The sequence below is a fragment of the Gossypium arboreum genome, chromosome 13 (assembly GCF_025698485.1).
Source record: "Gossypium arboreum isolate Shixiya-1 chromosome 13, ASM2569848v2, whole genome shotgun sequence".
Classification (NCBI taxonomy): Eukaryota; Viridiplantae; Streptophyta; class Magnoliopsida; order Malvales; family Malvaceae; genus Gossypium; species Gossypium arboreum.
This window is the reverse complement of record NC_069082.1, coordinates 119,667,467-119,687,294: the sequence shown is the minus strand read 5'-3', so window position 1 is coordinate 119,687,294 and position 19,828 is coordinate 119,667,467. Positions and strand designations below refer to the sequence as shown.

The 19,828-nt window shown below is 33.0% G+C and overlaps 4 protein-coding genes and 1 long non-coding RNA gene across 5 annotated transcripts; all 5 read left to right on the top strand.

Annotated features, from left to right (window-relative positions):
• The first annotated feature begins 211 nt into the window (after positions 1-211).
• Positions 212-5,702, top strand: LOC128286691 (uncharacterized). Its single transcript, XR_008277314.1, has 3 exons — positions 212-572; positions 4,303-4,353; positions 5,263-5,702. It is a non-coding gene; the product is annotated as an uncharacterized LOC128286691 (long non-coding RNA).
• LOC108461521 (pentatricopeptide repeat-containing protein At5g15010, mitochondrial) lies at positions 569-2,666 on the top strand. Its single transcript, XM_017761386.2, has one exon. The coding sequence runs from the start codon at positions 670-672 to the stop codon at positions 2,449-2,451; it is 1,782 nt and encodes a 593-aa protein (XP_017616875.1). The 5' UTR covers positions 569-669; the 3' UTR covers positions 2,452-2,666.
• A 2,479-nt stretch (positions 5,703-8,181) lies between the features above and the next one.
• On the top strand, positions 8,182-10,031 carry LOC108461777 (NAC transcription factor 47-like). Its single transcript, XM_053024088.1, has 3 exons — positions 8,182-8,503; positions 8,648-8,973; positions 9,117-10,031. Exons 1-3 carry the CDS (start codon positions 8,341-8,343, stop codon positions 9,702-9,704), a joined length of 1,077 nt encoding a protein of 358 aa, XP_052880048.1. The 5' UTR covers positions 8,182-8,340; the 3' UTR covers positions 9,705-10,031.
• Positions 10,032-10,156: 125 nt separating this feature from the next.
• Positions 10,157-12,275, top strand: LOC108461776 (pentatricopeptide repeat-containing protein At1g09220, mitochondrial-like). Its single transcript, XM_017761710.2, has one exon. The coding sequence runs from the start codon at positions 10,324-10,326 to the stop codon at positions 11,821-11,823; it is 1,500 nt and encodes a 499-aa protein (XP_017617199.1). The 5' UTR covers positions 10,157-10,323; the 3' UTR covers positions 11,824-12,275.
• Positions 12,276-13,303: 1,028 nt separating this feature from the next.
• On the top strand, positions 13,304-16,083 carry LOC108461981 (thioredoxin-like 1-1, chloroplastic). Its single transcript, XM_017761980.2, has 4 exons — positions 13,304-13,947; positions 14,282-14,467; positions 14,989-15,153; positions 15,489-16,083. Exons 1-4 carry the CDS (start codon positions 13,699-13,701, stop codon positions 15,735-15,737), a joined length of 849 nt encoding a protein of 282 aa, XP_017617469.1. The 5' UTR covers positions 13,304-13,698; the 3' UTR covers positions 15,738-16,083.
• Positions 16,084-19,828: the final 3,745 nt, after the last annotated feature.

Below are 19,828 nucleotides of genomic sequence, written 5' to 3'. Positions count from 1 at the left end.
CCTAGCAAGGTAATTGACTCCCATTGCAATGCCTTTGCAATGTTATGTCCCAACCCCAATATGATTTAATCTCATTTCATCATTATAGTTACATTTAAATTCAAATATATATTTCACTATTTTTTATATCACCAAAATCAATCTCAAGTCCAAACTGTTAGTAAAAAATTTGGCCCAATTTGACAAAAAATAAGGGATTCGGTAAAATAAATAAATTTCCATAAAAAAATATGCATACTTGGTGGAGAAAGGTTATCATGTGGGCAAAATAGTGCATAGAGATAAATAATAAAGCGTGATCAATTGTCTTTCAGAAAAGAGGCGCGAACTGCTTGGGAGATGGGAAAATTTATAAAGCGTGATCAATTCAGTACCATTTTGATTGATTGTTTTAATCGACGTGCGGTAATCAGAGGCGCGAACTGCTTGGGAGATGGGAAAATTATCTGTCCCGAGTCCTCGCATGAGAATTTGTAAAAGCACGGAAAGCAGAGAGGAAAGTAGCGGACTTACAAGAAACAAAGAAGCTTGATTCAAAGTTATTTCACTCCCAGAGTCAAATCGTTGAGACAGTAAGTAGAAAGATATTGCTCTCCTCTTATAATTTATTGCTCAACACTTTTCTACTTATTCTGTCATTTTCTCGAACACTTCCTGTACAATCTGGGGATGTGGGGAATCAGGTTTACAAGATCAAAGCTTTATGCTTTTTCATTTTTCGCAAGTGCCCATTTGAAAATACCAACCCAATATCGAAATCCCATCTTTGAAACAGTTGTAACAACAACAAAATCAATAGCTACCACCAAGCGTTTGAATTTATGCTTCTCATTTCAATTATCTTCTTTTGGTACTTCGAATACTGATTTCCCAAGAGAACCAAAGGTTGAAAATTTTGATGAAAATAGTGATAATGATAATGATGGTGGAGAAGATAGTGATGATTTTGAGGGCAATAAGAGATTGAGTTTAAGCGATGGTGTTATTGAGTACGTAAAGGAAATTATGTACATAATCCGTGTAACTGGCAGGAATTATCTTGAATTGAAGATTAAGCTTGAACAATGTGGTGTAAGGGTTTCCTCTGACATGGTGGTGGAGGTGCTTTCTCGGGTTCGACATGATTGGGAAGTGGCTTATACATTCTTTTTATGGGCTGGGAAACGACCTGATTATGCTCCTTCATTGCGTGAATATCATTCAATGATTTCTATTCTAGCAAAGATGAGGAAGTTTGATACTGCGTGGGCGTTGATTGACGAAATGAGAGGAGGACGAGCAGGCCCTTGTCTTGTGACTCCACAGACTCTATTGATCATGATAAGGCGTTACTGTGCTGTGCATGATGTGGGGAGGGCTATAAATACATTCTACGCGTATAAAAAGTTTAAGTTTGATGTGGGAATTGAGGAGTTCCATAGTCTGTTATCTGCCCTTTGTCGATACAAAAATGTGCAGGATGCTGAGCATCTGATGTTTTGTAACAAGGGTGTCTTCCCACTTAATACCAAAAGTTTTAATATTATACTGAATGGCTGGTGTAATGCCATCCGTAGTCCACGTGAAGCAGAAAGGGTTTGGAGGGAAATGAGCAAGAGAGGTGTTAGCCATGATGTTGTGTCATATGCTAGTATCATGTCCTGCTACTCAAAGGGTTCTAATCTTAACAAGGTACTTAAGCTTTTCAGCCAAATGAAATCAATGAGGATTGAACCAGATAGGAAGGTTTACAATGCAGTGATCCATGCTCTTGCAAAGGCTAGGCATGTAAAAGAGGTCATCAATCTTCTCAAAGTTATGGAAGAGAATGGTATTGGTCCAAATGTTGTTACTTATAATTCACTCATAAAGCCTCTATGTAAAGCATGGAAGGTAGATGAGGCTAGACAGTTATTTGATGAAATGTTGCAGAAGGGCCTCTCTCCTACAACTCAGACCTACCATGCTTTCTTTCGTATTCTAAGAAACGGGGAAGATGCGTTTGAGCTCTTGAAGAAAATGAGAAAGTTGGGCTGTCAACCAACCAATGATACCTATATCATGCTGATAAGAAAGTTTAGTCGATGGTGCCAATTTGATAATGTCTTCAAGTTGTGGAATGAGATGATTGAAAAGGGGGTTGGCACTGACCGTAGTTCATATATTGTATTGATTCATGGGTTGTTTTTAAATGGAAGGTTGGATGATGCATACAAATATTACATGGAGATGAAAGAAAAGCAGTTTTTGCCGGAACCAAAGATAGATCAGATGCTTCAGGATTGGGTTTCTGGTAAGCAATATGCTGATCGAGTAATGGCTGATCTGAAGAATAATCAATTGCTAGATAAAAAGTTGAACAACCAGATCAGAGTTCAATCGAAAAAACATGATCAGGAGAAAGATTTTCTCAAGCAACCTGAAACCAGAAGAGTTGTCAGAGAAAGAGGTTTTTCTTTTCAGGAGCAATAGGTTTGCATGGTACCATAAAATGCCACAATATCTACTCTGCATATGGGACTATAGGCTTCAACACTGAGATTACCTTGGATTCTATCCAGTGCATGGGATTCTCCATCAGCAACAACAATGCCGGATGCCTTATTCCCTTGCAACTATTTGATAATACTGTCTAATATTGTGGTTGAGAATATTCTTTTTGAATACTGAATATCCGATTCGAAAAATGCATTGATTTCATATTAATTGGGTGTTACACGATGAATGTCATCTATACATCTGTATGAAATGCAAATGGCATCCTTTTATGGATGGTAAGATGTTATTGTGCTGCTCCTCAAAACTGTTTTTGGATCCAAAATCTTACTTGGCCTAATATGAACTATGCTTTTTTGTGTATCTAACATGGAACTGTGTGGCTACTTAGTCTAATGGGCATAGAGTAAGGAGGCTAGCACAACTGTTGCTTCAGTAAAAAGATTAAATGGATATTGTTGCCTAGACATCTATGGCTATACTTTTGCAGCATTTTAGGCACGAGAACCAAGTATCTCGATTGTTTACAGTTCCTTTGCTGTGAGCTCATCTCTGTTATGCTGGTTACACTGCTCCTAGTAGTACAATTTCTGTAAGACATTATTGGCACTAATTCACATATTTTATGCTTGAGGGTGTAACGTGAGACCAGCAATAAAACCTTGTTTTCTCTGTCATTTTGTTTGCCCTTGAAAGAAAGGTCTCAGTGCTCCAGAAAGCATTGGAGATGAGGAAATTAGAGTTCCTTAGAAAGCCAACACAGCATATAATGAAAGATTGCATAACTTTCAACTTGGAATTATGAATCATTCTGAATAATCTCCAGAACTCATGAAGTCTGTATTCTCCCATGCTTTTTCATGTCTCCTATACTATGAATCAGATTGCTTTTATTCCCTCAACTACTCACTGCATTGAAGAAAAAGTGAAAATGATTAAACCCAACATCCTTTAGCTCATTTGCATTCCTACTTGTAAGTAGTTGGTTTAATGAAGAGTTATTGAGATTATTTAATTAAATTATATTTGTTCTTATGTATGCTTTCATGCATGTATAGATGTATGGATTTACATAATGATATGGTAGCTGTAATGCATAATCTCACACCATTGACTGGATTATTTTCACTCAACTGTAACTCGGCCTCTTTTATATTGCCAATTCATTTTCATCCATTCATACTTTTGTTCTGTGTTGACTGTAATAGAGCCTCTTTCATATTGCCAATTTATTCTTATCTAGTAATACTTCTGGTCTATGTTGCTCTGACTCTTCATCGTTTTTGAGGTACCCATGTTTGAAATTTGTTTCTGATTTGGACATGGGTAGGGGGTAATGACTAAATACCTGTAAAGATTTAGGTGAAGAACATACCTGTATCCAAGACTCATGTTTATTTTTGAGCTACATAGCTTGTCTTTTTGTTCCTTCAGGATCTCAAAAATCTTAATTTACCCACTTGCATTTTGTAAGTGTGTTGTTTATTGACTACAAGCATTCTTATACTATTTATAGCCACTGACCTCCAAGCCATGTCCATGTCTTAGTTTAAAAGGTCTTCCATCCAGCAAGGGATAGTCAAAGCTTAATACTGTTTAATACGTCATATATGTTATGTTCTAAGCTGAGCTGAGCAATCCATCTTTTGTTATGGGGAGAAATTCATTGAAATCTGGCTGACAATTGATGGATTAGAAGTACAGATGTTGAGATTTGATTTGAAGTCAAGATCTAAAGCAGCCTATCAAGTTGGTCTAATAATCACCAGCTTTTTAGTTTGGTAGTGAAATTAAATGCTCATTAAAGCCTACTTTGACATCTTGTAGCTTCATCAATGGCGGAGTTACCTAGTTGTCCCTACGTCCTTTCATTTCAAAGTAAGTAAACTTCTCTTTCTCTACTTTTCTTTGCCTTCTCAATTCCAATGTCACATAAATTTCACTAGTGAATTGTGAACAGGATTGTGAATGAAATAGCACTATGTTGTTCATATTCTTATATTTTTGGAATATTTGTTTTTGACATCCATGTCCCGTGTATATCAGGGCATGGATATTAAATATGACCATACAAAAACTTGGACACGGTAGATGATGGCATTTGATTATGTTATTCTGACACGGATAGGTGTTGGATACTGGTATATTATATATTCTTCCAAGTTTTATCATATATTAGAGCGTCCTTGGAGTATCATATCTTCATATCCATAAGCATCATATCTATATCCAAGTATAATTATCGGATCCAAATACTTCGATAAGAAAAATGAAGAGTCAGAATAATTGTAAACCAGTATGGATTTAGTTCCAAGTTAGGCTTAACTCATTATCTGGTGGGGTGCCTTCATATGGGAAAAAGCTGGTGTGTTGCCATTTGCATGAGTTAACCACTAGCCTATAGATTAGGTGAACTACACGTGGAAAACTACAAGGGGTCATTTTCATGACTTTTTCTACACTTGGAACTTAGTTAGCTGATGCGTATTCTTATATGCCATCCATTTGCCTTTGACTAGTCTTAACTTGTCTGTTTATTTGATCATCCCTTTCTCAGTCAAATATCTCTATCTTGATGTAAATTACTGATTCCATTGCTTCTATTCTTGAACTCGAATTTGAAAACATTTTTGGATATGGGTGTGGGACATCCTTCAAGAACTTTCGAAATACATAAGAAAAACTTGAACATATCCGTATTTGGTACTCACGTTCAAGTCCAAATAACACGATGAACTTTGAAAAGGAACTGATTAACATTTGATTGCCCATTGCTTATTTTCACAGGTGAATTAAAAGTCAAGGTTCTCACAACCAAGTAAAGAGATGCTTTTGAAGGTATTTATCAACAATCAAGGAGGTATTACACCTTCCCTTTCCCATATTGGCTTTTCTTAAAGTTTTCCACTATTCTCTTCATGTCTATCTGCAAGCTCAGATAATGGCAACTTTTAAAAAATATCATTAATTCGAATTTGGGGATGATTATTGGATACCAATATGTGTTAAATACTAATATTTTCAACTTTTTAAACCTTTTTTCTTTTTCTATGTATTTGTAAAAATCATGTCTTATATTCATGTTTGAATATGAATCGAATAGAAGTAGCGAACACGAATGCTTTAGAAAAAAACAAAGGTCATTGGCTACTGGATCAAGGGATGATATTATAATTGTGATTTTGACATGTGGGTATTAGAATTTCAGCTGAACAAGTTACCTGGTACATGGAAAGTAATGGAGGTTGAGGGCAAGAATGCTTGAACTCCCAGGTACTTTTGTTTTTTCTTTCATCATAGATGACATAATAATAAGATTCAAAGCATGGAATCCCTATTGTTTGCATTTAGAACAAAATGAAGGAGAAAAAACTCGTATTCAGCCAAACAAAAGCATCTTTGAAGGATAAATCTCAAAATTTCCAAAAAATAAAATAAAATTGTGGATAATCATAAAACAACTTTTTCTCACTCTTAGTATTCTTCTTCTTTAGCATATGCTCCTAAACCCATCATCTATCTATTCCCTCCCCTTTATTTTATTCATCTTCTTCTGTGTCGAATAAATTGAAAAAAATTTATGTTTCATATCACAACAACAAGCTTCCTGAAATATAATAAACACCATAACATGAAATCAAATACAATATTTCTATAAACATTTATTAATATAAAAATAACATTTAGAAGAATTATGCAACCCATGAAAATCTTCGCCTAGAGGTTTTGTACCTCTATTTATTTAAAATGTGTAAATTAGTTAATGTGGATCATATTCATTAGATTAAAGAGTAAATTAATTGTTTTGTTAAAAAGTTTATCCATTTTACTGTTAAAATTTAGTTTTGTACATCAAAACAAGTATTGGTTGGTTATTCTATTAATTAAATCAATTTTTAATAGTAGAAATAGATAAAATTTTTAATAGACAGGATTAGTTTACTCATTAATTTAATATATAATGGTTAATTTTAGTAGAGGAATCATCTGCACCGAGAAATAGGATTTTATTTTTTGATTTTGTCAACAATTCTTCCTCAATAAATTATTAATGGTGGCTAATTCCTAGCCCATACAGTACGTTATCGTTTCCTCCTGAAATTAGATCGTAACGAAATAAACTGATTTGGAGATTAGATTATTGGGGCACGTGGTCTATTAGGGAAAAAAACGCGTAAATTTGTTGAGTTTTCCACGTAAAAGTTATTATGTGTGTTGTTTAGTGGTTATTAATTCAAATTATGGTTTACTATTCAACTGAAGTTTATTTTCTTTAAAAAAAAAATATTTAACTTAATCCAATCAAGCCATAAGTTTCGAGATGAATTGTACCTTTTTAAAATAGCTGGATTCCACTTAATTTATATCTATATTTTTGGTTAGGGATTTGGAGTTAGGCAAGATTCTTGGTTGTTTTATTTATATATATATATAATTAGTTGATGAATAAACCAAAAAATCACCCATTAAATTTTTTAAAAAAATGACTGGAAATAAATAAATAAATAAATACAAGCAATCCATGTTTATATCACAAGTGTGTAGGCAGATTATTCAAGAATTGACTTAACCCAATTCTTTTGTTTTCTTCATTTATTAAATGTCATTGTCATTTTAATTTATTGATTAATTATATATATAAAAATGAGCATATTTTCATATTACTAATGAAGCGTGATTTGGATAAGCTGACATGTCATTAAGTATGTAAAAAAAAAGATTGATTAACTATTAGATTTGGTATGAGATCACTTATTAAATTTCTTAAATAAAAAAATAGTGGATAATGGTGGGTTTTTAGGGAAAATATTTGTTTATTGCATCCTACAGTTGAAGCATTTGGAATGAGATTAGCATACTAAACTAGTACACTTTAATCAACCAAGTCTTTGTTTAATTTTTTTTTTAACTGAATTAACCTTATATTATTTTGTTTTTATTCATGAAGATATTGTTAATTTTAATAAAACGATGGAACTAAGAATAAATGATCTGATCGGTCTGAAGCATTGTAGATGGGATATAAATGAAGTCAAATAAGGATGGTATTACTAAATCTTTACGAGTAACTTAATAGGATAACCTTGGATAAGAGGCCTAGACATTGGGAATGTGGAAGAGAAGAAACGTGGCAATTAACTAAAGACAAAAATGGAATGACGTCATGAAAATTAACCTCATCCCTTCATAAGCCGCCACCTTTTCCCATTCCTTGGAGATGTCAAACCATTAACCAATCATCTTCCGCATTCCCCACTTTCTATGCCATTATTCCTACACATTTCCTATCTCTCTTTGACTATGTTTTATTATTGTTATATCATATTCGTAACTTTTGCGTTTTATATTTAAAGTTTGGGTTTATCCTTTTAAAATTTAAATTGTATTAATTTTTATTAAAATAATATTTAATTTTATGCTAATATCATAAAAAGAATTTTAAAATTAAATTCATTTAAATTATCCTAATATATTTTATGGATATATAGATGTTGATATTTCATATTATATACTAATAATTGTTTGGTGAGTACGATACAAAGAAAAATTAGATTCACTTAAAAGAATTAGTGTTTATAAATCCTAAAACACAGAATTGTATAAATGAGATATTCGTATCAATTTTATTTTTATTTTTTAGCTTTAGTTTTAATTTTATATTTTTTTTTCTCCACAAGACGACAGAAATCCTACGTCCATAAAATGCCAACCTTTCTTCCCCTCTCAAAAATTTCAATGCCTTTCTTCTTCTTCTGCCCCTCTGTGTTTGGTTTGAGAGCTCTTAAACGCTTTATCCTTTCCATTTACAGTGCTCTTATTTTTCTTCTTTTACTAACATAGTAGGGGGGAATTTTAGTTTAAACGATGAGGCACCCTCATTCAAGTTTGCCTCCAGGGTTTAGATTCCACCCCACTGATGAAGAACTCATCCTCCATTATCTAATGAAGAAACTGAGTTCCTCACCTTTCCCTGTTTCCATCATCGCTGACGTCGATATCTATAAGTTCGATCCCTGGGACTTACCAGGTGAGACTCCCTTTAATAACCCTTTCAATGTTATCATCTAAAGAATCATTCATAAATCATAACGTAGCTTCTTGTTATGTTTAAAGCTTGTTTTAATGGTGGTAATGTTTTTTTTCCTTTTTTTTTTTTTTTTTGTTGGATCAGATAAAGCTGTATTTGGTGAGAAAGAATGGTACTTTTTCAGCCCGAGAGACAGAAAGTACCCTAATGGTGCAAGGCCAAACAGGGCAGCTGGATCTGGGTATTGGAAAGCAACTGGGACTGATAAGATTATAGTTGCATCTTCGATGGCAGCTGGGAGGGGTGGAGTGTATTCCAATATTGGTGTAAAGAAAGCTTTGGTGTTTTATAAAGGAAGGCCTCCTAAAGGGATAAAGACTAATTGGATCATGCATGAATATCGCCTCTCACACAACCCTAACCCCAACTCTAATAATAGATCATTCAAGTCTAAAGATTGCTCCATGAGGGTGAGAAAACCTCTTCTTTATTCTTGCATAAAATACCCTTCACATTGCATTTACACAGTTCCAATCTGCTCTCATTAATTCTTGCTATCATTGGAATAAGTTTAAATCTCTGATTTTTATGTTGTTGAATGTGTTTTTTTCAGTTGGATGATTGGGTTCTTTGCCGCATCTATAATAAATCACATGCTTTATCTTCAACATCAACAGCAACAAATGATCAAAACCAAGAGGAAGACGAAGCAGAACAGTTCATTCAAGATGCCCTTTTACCAGCTCTTGAAAGTCCTTCAAGCAACAACAATAGTAATCTTAAACTTCAGTCCCAGAAGTCCTGTTCTTTCTCCAACCTGTTAGATGCCATGGACTACTCAATGCTTAGTAGTTTCCTTGCAGATAACCAGTGCAACACAGCTGGATATGAATCTTCTTCATTTGGCTTTCGAAACTTCGAACAGGCCTCGGTCTGTGACACCAGCAGGTTTCCCCAAAAGCTTCCCCAGTTGACCTCTTCAGTAGTTCCAGCCATGGAAAACAAACTCAAGCGACCATATTCTAGCATTGATCAGGATTACTTGGAGCCACCAAAGAAATTTATCAGTTCTTGCAATCATACTAAGAGCACCGCTCAATCTGATATGACTCAATCCAACTTTCTAAACCAGTCATTTTTCAGCCATAGTTTACTTCCTATGCCCTCATTTTCAATTCCTAGGATAGAAGAAAGATTCTAAAACATATATATATATATATATGAGAAAACTTGGGATGAAATATTTGCAACGTATCAAAATTTTTGTAGAAAAATTGTATCAGATTCACACTTTGTAAATAGTGTATTTAAAGTTGAAGGCAGTTAGTCATAAATTTTGGTACAAGCTTGTGTTATTAGTCGACACTTGGCTTTAAAACCTGTACGACGTTTGGATGGCTTTAACCATCCATCTAAGGGGTCGCAAATCTTTTCTTGTTTATTTTAGTAGTGGGTAGAGCAAATGCTTTGCTTACTCTTGAATGTTGGGATTGTAATATTTATTAATTTTATAAACAAAGTTCTGAAATTTCTCATCGTTCTTCATTTTTCATTGCTTGGTTCAAGAAAATTTCCAGAAATTCCTGTTTTTATGTGGTAAAGTTATTGGACTCTCAGCTGTGTAAAAAGTATAGCAGACCCTTAAAATTTTCAGCGCCATAATGAATTTCTTGTTTTTCCTTAAAATCTTTCCACAAATTGGATGTCTTTCAAAATCATATCCCGAAAAAGATAGAATACGATAAACAGAGTTTTGACAACTTTTCAGTAAAAATTTCGATTTAAAAGATAGGAAACCAAAACATTTTCATTGGTTATCAATGTTGAAGTCCACAAACTCTCCATTTCCATCCAAAACTAAATTTTCTGTATGGTTCTTTCGTTCGTTAACTTCTTTCCTTTCACCTAAACAAAACGAAGCCCATCTTTCCCTTTCACATCAGCATAAACAAAACTATAAAAAATACTACCTTTTCTCATTTTTAAACGAAAACCCAACAAATCAAAGAGTCTCAAAGCAAGTTCACTCTCACTTAATCACAACTGCCTCGTTTTCCCACTCTGTTAGGCTCTTCAATGCTGTACTTAGATGCTATGCTGTAAGTGAAAATCCCAAAGATACCATCTTTCTTTACCAACAAATCCAAAGTTTCTACCTTTACTTCAAATTTGATAGCTTTTCTTATGCTTTCCTTATTAAAGCTTGTGCTAGTTTGAAAGACTTAGCTTTAGGCAAACAGTTCCATGGGGTTGAAATAAAAATGGGTTTTGAGTCTCATCTCTATGTGCAAACAGTGTTGGTTAACATGTATGTCGAAAGTGGGGGTTTGGTTGAGTGTAAAAAGGTGTTTGATGAAATGCCTGAGAAGAATAGTGTTACGTGGAATGTGATGATAACTGGCTTGGCTAAGCAAGGAGATGTTGAGTTCGGGCGTTTTTTGTTTGAAAAGATGCCTGATAGGAATATTGTTTCTTGGAGCGGGATGATTGATGGATATACTAGGATGAACCAGCATAGGGAGGCTTTAGGTTTGTTCCGAAGAATGGTTGCGGATGATGGGGTTGATCCTAGTGAAATAACCTTCTTAGCTATTTTGCCAGCTGTTTGGAACATTGGAGATGTCAAGATTTGTCGATTGATTCATGTTTATGGAGAGAAGAGAGGGTTTCTTGTGTCTGACATTCGAGTCATGAATTCGCTTATCGATACCTATGCGAAATGCGGTTGCATGGGAAGTGCATTGAGGTTCTTCGACGAGATTTCAACTGACACTAAGAATTTGGTGTCATGGACGTCGTTGATTTCTGGTTTTGCAATGCATGGAATGGGGAAAGAAGCTGTAGAGAGTTTTGAAAAGATGGAGCAAGAAGGTTGGAAGCCAAACAGGGTCACTTTTGTGAGTGTTCTGAATGCTTGTAGCCATGGATGTCTGGTTGAGGAAGGGCTCAAGTTTTTCAAAAAGATGGTTAATGAGTATCAAATCTTGCCTGACATTAAGCACTATGGGTGTTTGGTTGACATGTTGGGGAGGACAGGGAGGTTGGAAGAAGCCGAAAAGATTGCTCTAGAGATCCCTAGTGAGATATCAAATGAAGTGGTTTGGAGAATACTGCTAGGTGCCTGTAGCTTTTACGGTGATGTTGAGATGGGGGAAAGGGCGACGGACAAGATAATGGAGCTGGAGAGGGGATACGGAGGTGACTATGTTCTTATGTCCAACATCCTTGTTGGTGCCGGAAGGTTTGCAGATGCTCAGAGGTTGAGAAGATTGATGGATGAGAGGAATGCCATCAAAGTTGCTGGCTCTAGTTTGACCTGATACCTTGGTGCCTTCTAATGTGCAACCATCTAATGTGCAACCATAGTTATTGCTTATGGTTCGTAATCGTTCGGTCATCGATAGGATCATAATTTTTTGCTGCAATTTCAGTTTCAACATAGAGTCACAAAATGCTATATGAATTTGGAAGAGGTTGCTGCTAATTTAGAGTTGGCCCAGCATGAAGTACCGCTCGAAAAATCGGAGGGTTTGGGTAAAAATTTAGGCTCGAAAAATGAATTTAGACAAAAATATGACTCGTTTAGAAAATGTGTCTAACCTTAGTTAATGTTTTTCTATCCGGCCCGGCTTGAATTTGTAAATTTTTTTAAACTATTGTTTTGCTACTGTTTTCTCACTTTTTGTTAATTTTATTATTATTTTAGAGGCATTTACTTGTTAGGTTGTATTGATTTTAAAACTATTTAAGTATAAAGACTTTTTTTTAAATATACTTTTAATTTATTGAGAAATATTTATTTTTATATTTTTAGTGTGTTTGGTGTATTAAATTTAAAAAATTATATAAAAAATAAAATTAATATGGTTGGATCAAGTTAGGCTTGGGTAAAAATTTAAACTTTTTTTAGGTTGGGCCTAGGCATATCAATTGGGTCTAACATTTTATTAGGATTTAACCCGACCCAACCCATAGACAACTTTAAGCAATATGCATAAACCTTGGCAATATCAAGGGTATTCAATAGCGTCAATTCTTTATTTTTGTTATGATGTCAAATTTAGCTTTTAACTTTTACATTTTTTTATCAATTTGATTTTTATTTAATTTGATTATCAATCTTTCAAAAGTGTTAAATCATTTTTCAACGAAAATGTTAACTAAAACATTAATTTTTAACCATATTAGCGTGGCAACAAGAGTAAAGTAAAAATTTTGTTTAAAGAGATCAAGATAAGATTATAAAATTTGAGTATAAAATTAAAAATTTTGTATTACAAATGCTTGAATTAAATTACCAATTTTTAAAAGACTAAAAATATAATTTTTTACCTTAATCAAACATTAAAAAGATTAAATCGATTTTTTATTAATTTTGAAAAGGATTATACAATAATTTTCTCATTAACTCACATATTAAAATTCTCATGAACTATAAGTGGATAGTTATATGTGTTGCGATATTTAAAATTTAATATTTTAATTAATATTTTAATTAAAAATAATAATTTAATCATTTTAATAAAATTAAGTATTTTTAAAAAATTAAAAACTAAATCTAACTTTTAAAAACAAATTAACAAGAGATAAAGGATAAATTTAATATTATGTCATAAAAAAATAGTGTGAATGTTAGAAAGATAATCAGACATAAATGAAAACATTGAAAATAAAAAGAAAGAAAGAAAGAAAAAAAAAACATAGTGAAAACTTCCCTTATAAAAATGCAACATCTTAGGGATAATGAATGCCACTTGTTGAAAAATTCACTAATTACATGCATCTCCAGACAACCATAAATAGCGGCCAACCTTAGAAAGAAGCCCCAACACTTTTCTTTTTTCATGTAAAATCTTTTTCATTACAAAACATCATTAACCGTTAGATTCAAGTCAAGAGAAAACAGATCAACAGTTGAAGTCGTTCGTTACACCTTAAAATAACCATGAAAAAAACTAGCAGTGTGTTACGATTATGAAAATGGAAACACCAAATTGGCAATGCCAATAAAGAAATAAAAGAAAAAGGCAACAACTTTAAGGAATAAACAGTACATGACATAGACACAGCAAAAAAGCTCTTCTTGCTTTTATTTATTTAATTTTGATTTTCTTTGGGAATTGGAGGGACAGGGTTCATTTTTCAATGTGGGTTTTGGTTTTTGTCGAGAGAAAAATAGAAAGAAAAAGGAAGCAATGGCTAAGATTTTGGGGAAAGCAAATCTCTTTGCAGCTTGTGACTATAGCCAGAAGAAGAATCAAAAAGGAGGAGGTGCATTCTGTTCTAAGAGAATTTCTGGGTTTTGTTTTAAAAAAAGTAGATTTACTTCTTTGAAGATGAAATCTATGGCTTTGAGGTGTGATTTTAAAGGGCAAAGAGTAGTCTATTTGGAGAAGAAAACTGTGAACAAGAGAAGGTTTTATCAATTTCCCATCAAAGCACAGGTTGGTTTTAATTAACTTTATTTTTCTTTTTCAATTTCTGGATCCTTCTTTTTTGGAGAAGTGTGGGTATTGTTTTTTAAAGTATGTTCTCTTATAAGCTTTCTGTAGTTAGTTCTTATCTTAGGTTTCACATGCTAAAGATCAAACCTTATACATTTATAAAACGGTTTTGGTTTTTGCTATTCATTAAATGATACTAAACATTAGCATAATTAGTAGTATATTAGGTTTATGATTAAAAGTCTTTTTTCCCTATAATTTAATATGTTTCAAAGATCAATAAAAAATACTATTTGGCTTCTCTTTTGTTTTTTCTGGTATTGTTCTTCAATAGAGTCAGATGCTAAGTGGCCTTATTGGTAGAACTCAAAACTGGTGGGAGAAGGAACTGCCACCAAATATGAAAGAAGTGGCATCTGTACAAGACCTTGTGGACTCGCTTTTGAATGCTGGTGATAAACTCGTTATATTAGATTTCTTCTCCCCTAATTGTGGTGGCTGCAGGGCTCTTTTCCCCAAGGTTATAATAGTGCAGACTCAATAGTTTTATATCCTTTGTTTTGCATATTTGTGTATCTCCATGTATTTGGATTCTTTGTGGCGATTGCATGGATCTTTTTTCCAAGGTTATAATGATGTAGGCTCATAGTTTTGTATACTTTGCTTTGCATAATTGTGTATCTCCATGTATTTGGACTAATTGTGGTGATTGCAGGGCTCTTTTTCCCAAGGTATAATAAAATAGACTTATAGCTTTTATACACTTTGTTTTGCATATTTGTGTATCTGCATGTATTATTTTTGGGTTTTTGGTGGTTGGAAGGCACTTTTTTTACCAAGATATAATGATCTAGACTCGTAGTTTTTATGTGCTTTGTTTTGCATGGTTGTGCATCTCCATGTACTTATACTATTTTGTTTGTATTTGGGTTAATTGTGGTGATTGCGAGCTCTTTTTAACTAGGTATAATAATTTACATACTTGTATTTGTACTGTTTGCATTAGGATTAATTGTAAATTTGGATGTTGGGATCTGGAAGATTTGTCAATTGGCAAAGATGAATCCGGATTTGCAGTTTCTTCAGGTAAATTATGAGGAGCACAAATCCATGTGTTATACCCTTAATGTCCATGTGCTGCCTTTCTTCCGGTTCTATAGAGGGGCTCAGGGGCGTCTATGCCAATTTAGCTGCACCAATGCAACGGTTAGTCATGTTTTCCCTCCCTTCTTGTACAATTTTTTTCAGATATGTTTAGTAATTAGAATGAGAACGGGCAGCCTATCTGTCATTCTGTGCTCATTTATGAACATTGCACGGTGCATAATAGTTATGAATCGGCTTCTTATGAGAAACCAAAACTGGTTTTGTTGCTTTCACTTAATTTTCCAGATTGTTGACAGATAGATTGCTCTTCAGCTGATGCAACTGGTTTTGCATCTTATTTAACATTGGCATAATATAGGTTGTTTTTTTCAATTTTTTTCACAATTTTTATCATGATACATGTTCCATTTACAATTGTAATAATGATTCCACAGATCCATAAGTTCAAGGATGCATTGGCCAGGCACACAGCAGATCGATGCAGCCTTGGACTGACAAAAGGTCTTGATGAGAAGGAGCTTTTGGCATTGGCAGCCAACAAGGACCTTTCCTTCAACTACAAACCAAAACCAGTTCGATTGGATCCCAATCCTGTTCCTGCAGTGGAAGACATTCTGGTAAAGAAAACATACGTAAACCGTAAAGATAGTGAGGAGAAAACCTTGGTTGGTGCCCGGGGATGATGTTAGGCATATTTTTGGCAGACCCAAATGTCCTCACCACAGTTGCCATTGTATAGTTACTAGAGTTCCATGTTCAACTTTCATGTACTAAAATTCATGTTAGAAAGGAACAAGCTAGTAGAGGATGAAATTCCAGTAATGGCATCTTGTCTCCTCCATGGGAGTTGCAGGCTTTTGGATTTATTTTTTTTGGAGCCTAGCCTGCTTTGATTCAAGGGTGACTGATGAGCAAGTAGCTGTGAATATGTTGAGTTAATGTAAAAAAAAAAAAAAAAAAATATTCGTATTATGTATAGCATATGATTATATATAAAGTGAAAGCCTTTTTCTTTTGTTTTGTTTATCATTTTCCGTTTGCTTATTCCTTGTATGTTTATATGTTTTATTACAAAAATCGAAAGGTAAGTGTCGGATATGATTACTTGTTAGATACAATAAAGTTGATTATTGTCTTATAATACCGACCAGACTGATTTTTTTTTTTTAAAAAAAACGAAAGCTAGATAAACAATGATCTAACTCAATTTGTATTGAAATTACAGTAAAATTAAAGATTAAGAGCTCCAGTTGAAATGTCAAAAAGGTTGTAAACTTGTTAAATAGCAAACATTCAATTAAGATTAACTAATTCCAAAGATCAAAATCCAAACATTATTTCATTTTTTTTTCTCTTTTAACAATCTAAGGCCAAGCATGTAAAAATCAAAATGGTGAAACAATCACAAATATTGAAAAACTGAAGAGTGCAAGAGCATATCATTGAAAATAAAATATCAAATTCGATGGAGGGTGAGTATTTGTAAATAAAACGTGTGATTCAGCGAACTGAGAGAGAGTGGGAGACGTGCGGTTTGTGAGAGGCGGCTGAGAGAAGAGAGGGTGAGCAATTGAGTATTTATTGATGCTGAGAGAGACGACTGACGACAGAGGCCGACTGATCGTAGCGGTGCGGCCGCGTGGGACGAGGTTGGAGGCGCAATCGAGGTTGTGAAATTAGAGTTAGGGTAAATTACACCATTAGTCACTAAACTATGGTCTTTTTTTTTTGTTTTGGTCACTAAATTAAACAAAGTTATAATTTAGTCATTGAACTATTCGAAAGTTTTTATTTAAGTTAACAAACTATTTAAAAGTTTTTATTTAAGTGATTGGGATATTAAGTTCTTTTTAAAAGAAAAAGTTCTGCCAGTGAGCTCCAAGCGACGATTTCACAACCGGTACGGTGGATTGGTACCCATCGACGAGTAAAAAAATATATATTAGATCCAAGTCAATCTGACGGTCTATGTTGGAGATAAAAGAAAAAGTTATTTGAATTTTGATTTGCAGATTCGTGGCATCTAAAGTTATTTCATTAAAAAAAACTAAACTATAGAAGAGAAGGGGAAAAAATGCTTTTGATTGATACAGACAGTGCAAACAAATAAAGGCATATATGATTGATTTTAACAATTTAGTGACGTAAATGAAAACTTTCGAATAATTAAGTGATCAAAACAAAAAATCACCTAAACTTACATACGAGAAAAACAAACTGTATGCTGAGCAATAAGGCTTAATGGTACATTTATAATTCAAAAGCATATATCATAAGCATTAGCAAAACATTTGAATTCCACACATGTATGTCTATATGCACATAACATCCTACTAACTTACAAATTAGTTTTCATACTTTTCAACATCAAACTTTATACTTAAGTATGTACCAAATGTTTATTTAATCCAATCCAATTACAACATTAAGCATTCAAGTATAAATCTTTTCCATGAATCACTTACATTTTATGACACATAATTCACTTCTTAATATCACATTATTTATTAGTTTCTAGAGTCTACTGACTTATTCATATCCATTTTGGCCCTCAGGGCTCGATTTCATTTGATTTGTATACTCAGTTGTGTGATTTCAACATTTCTTTTGCATTTAAGTACAATTCATTCAATTTTATCAATTTATACACATTCATGACATTCACCAAGTTACATTTTACAACCCTATTAACCGGACTTGGATGGATACACGATCGTCCAGCCAACACACCAAAGTGCATTGTTAATTAAATCGAAGTAAAAATAACTGGCACATAATGCACATTCTAGTGCACGAAGCACGTGCTGGAACATGAAGTGCATCTTGGCGCATAAATGCATAACCCGTACACAAATCAATCCTATGACATACCAACTATATCCTACTCAGTCGACTAGTTAATAGGATACCAATATTTAATTCCTTTTTACAATTTAGTACACATATCATTTGTCAATCATTTCCACTATTAAAACTCAATTCAACAATACATCACACACATCCCATATTTTTCCTTACATTTTTATACAATTTCCATAGCACATGACATATTTAAAACAATTACTGCTATTTTACATTTTTTTCATTTTCATCTTTTATTCCGAGAATTCACATTCAAGCTCAATATAATAGTTTATATTATTACTATATACTTACCTTGATACTCCCGTATGCATTTAACATGAAAATTCAAGCAATTTATTACTTTAAATTATAAATGCACAAACCAAAATTTCCGACCACTCGTCAACCACTTTTATTTTTCCTTTTTCTCTCGATAATTTCACATCGACATTAGCTAGGAATAGTCATAAAAATAACATACTATCAAATTCCAGCCAATTCACAAGTAATTATCAATTCATGTAAAAATTTTAATTTAGTCCTTAAAATCGGGACAAGCATAACTTCCATTTCAGGGCCTCAAATTAAAATTTGATTTCACCAAAACTCATTAGGGACCCTCTATTTTCTCTCTACCAAAAATTAATGATATTTTTGCATTTTGTTCAAATTGGTCCCTCATGTACAAAATTAACAATTAAGCTTTATAATTTAGTCCTTTTTTTATATACTAAGCTTAATTTCTAACAATTTAACACCTAAATCATTCAATTCTCAACCATGAAAACTTTCTATAACTTTAACAGTTTTGCAAATTAGTGCATGAGTTAGCTAGATCAAGCTCTCATGATTCAAATTCCATAAAAATCAAAGAAAAATGGCTAACGACTTACTTGAAATTAAGCCAAAAGCTTGGAAAAACCTAACAATGGCATCAAGCACCATTTTGTCATTGGAATCAATTGGAGATGATAAACTTCTCTTTCTTTCCACTGATGTTCCACTTATATACTAGGATTAAATTTTAAATTAGCTTAATTAACCTTAATTTAATTAAACAAACCTTATTTTAATTAAGTTAATGGTCTCTTAATCATACCGTCCACTAATAAACATTTTAACATGGTATAATTGCTATTTTAAGTCTTTGGTTAATTGTTGTTTAAGTCCACAAGCTTTAACTAATTAAAAATTTATAACAATTAAATTTTTACAATTTAGTCACTGAGCCATAATTACTCACAATTTTGGTTAAATAACTTAACCAAATTTCAATTCATCAATATGATAACCTCGTAAATATCTCTATTAAATCTTTATTGTCTCGATTTATGAAAACAGAGTCTCGAAACCATATTTTTCGAAACCAATAAAAATTGGGTAGTTACAAAAGCATTAAATATATCCTTGTATCGATGATTGAACTTATGAATCAAAAGGAGATTTTACCTTTGGCTAAATTTTTCTCCATTGATTTTCCAAACTTTTAATTTTTTTTTTCTTCTCTAAGTTTCTAATTTAAATTTAAAATTTATTTTTGGAAACCACCTTATATGTACTTGTTTTTATTTAAGAAATAAAATTATTATCGATTTTTGTAGATACGATCCCATTTGTTACTATCAACTAATTTATATTTTCAAGTATATCTTGATAACCTAACACGTGTCATGGTTTACACCAACCAATAAAGAGGAATCTAATTTATATTTTCAAGTAAGTCTTGATAGTCTAACACCTGTCATGGTTTACACAAACCAATAAAAAGTTATTCCTCTTATTGGTGAAAGATTTATTGTAATAGCCGACTTTCAATGATGTCGGGAATAGTGGTTCAAGACCACTAAATTTGACAAATAAGCTCGTAAATTTATTTATTTAATAATTATGAGCCAAATGTGATTTTTGAGAGATTTTTAAATTAGTAATT

What these genes read in the sequence shown, in the direction of transcription:
- LOC108461521 (XM_017761386.2), top strand. Translation starts at nt 670, where the DNA reads ATGTGGGGAATCAGGTTTACAAGATCAAAGCTTTATGCTTTTTCATTT.
- LOC108461777 (XM_053024088.1), top strand. Translation starts at nt 8,341, where the DNA reads ATGAGGCACCCTCATTCAAGTTTGCCTCCAGGGTTTAGATTCCACCCC. An exon ending in CGATCCCTGGGACTTACCAG is followed by an intron (nt 8,504 to 8,647) that starts GTGAGACTCCCT and finishes TTGTTGGATCAG; the next exon opens with ATAAAGCTGTATTTGGTGAG. An exon ending in CTAAAGATTGCTCCATGAGG is followed by an intron (nt 8,974 to 9,116) that starts GTGAGAAAACCT and finishes TGTTTTTTTCAG; the next exon opens with TTGGATGATTGGGTTCTTTG.
- LOC108461776 (XM_017761710.2), top strand. Translation starts at nt 10,324, where the DNA reads ATGTTGAAGTCCACAAACTCTCCATTTCCATCCAAAACTAAATTTTCT.
- LOC108461981 (XM_017761980.2), top strand. Translation starts at nt 13,699, where the DNA reads ATGGCTAAGATTTTGGGGAAAGCAAATCTCTTTGCAGCTTGTGACTAT. An exon ending in AATTTCCCATCAAAGCACAG is followed by an intron (nt 13,948 to 14,281) that starts GTTGGTTTTAAT and finishes GTTCTTCAATAG; the next exon opens with AGTCAGATGCTAAGTGGCCT. An exon ending in GCAGGGCTCTTTTCCCCAAG is followed by an intron (nt 14,468 to 14,988) that starts GTTATAATAGTG and finishes GGGATCTGGAAG; the next exon opens with ATTTGTCAATTGGCAAAGAT.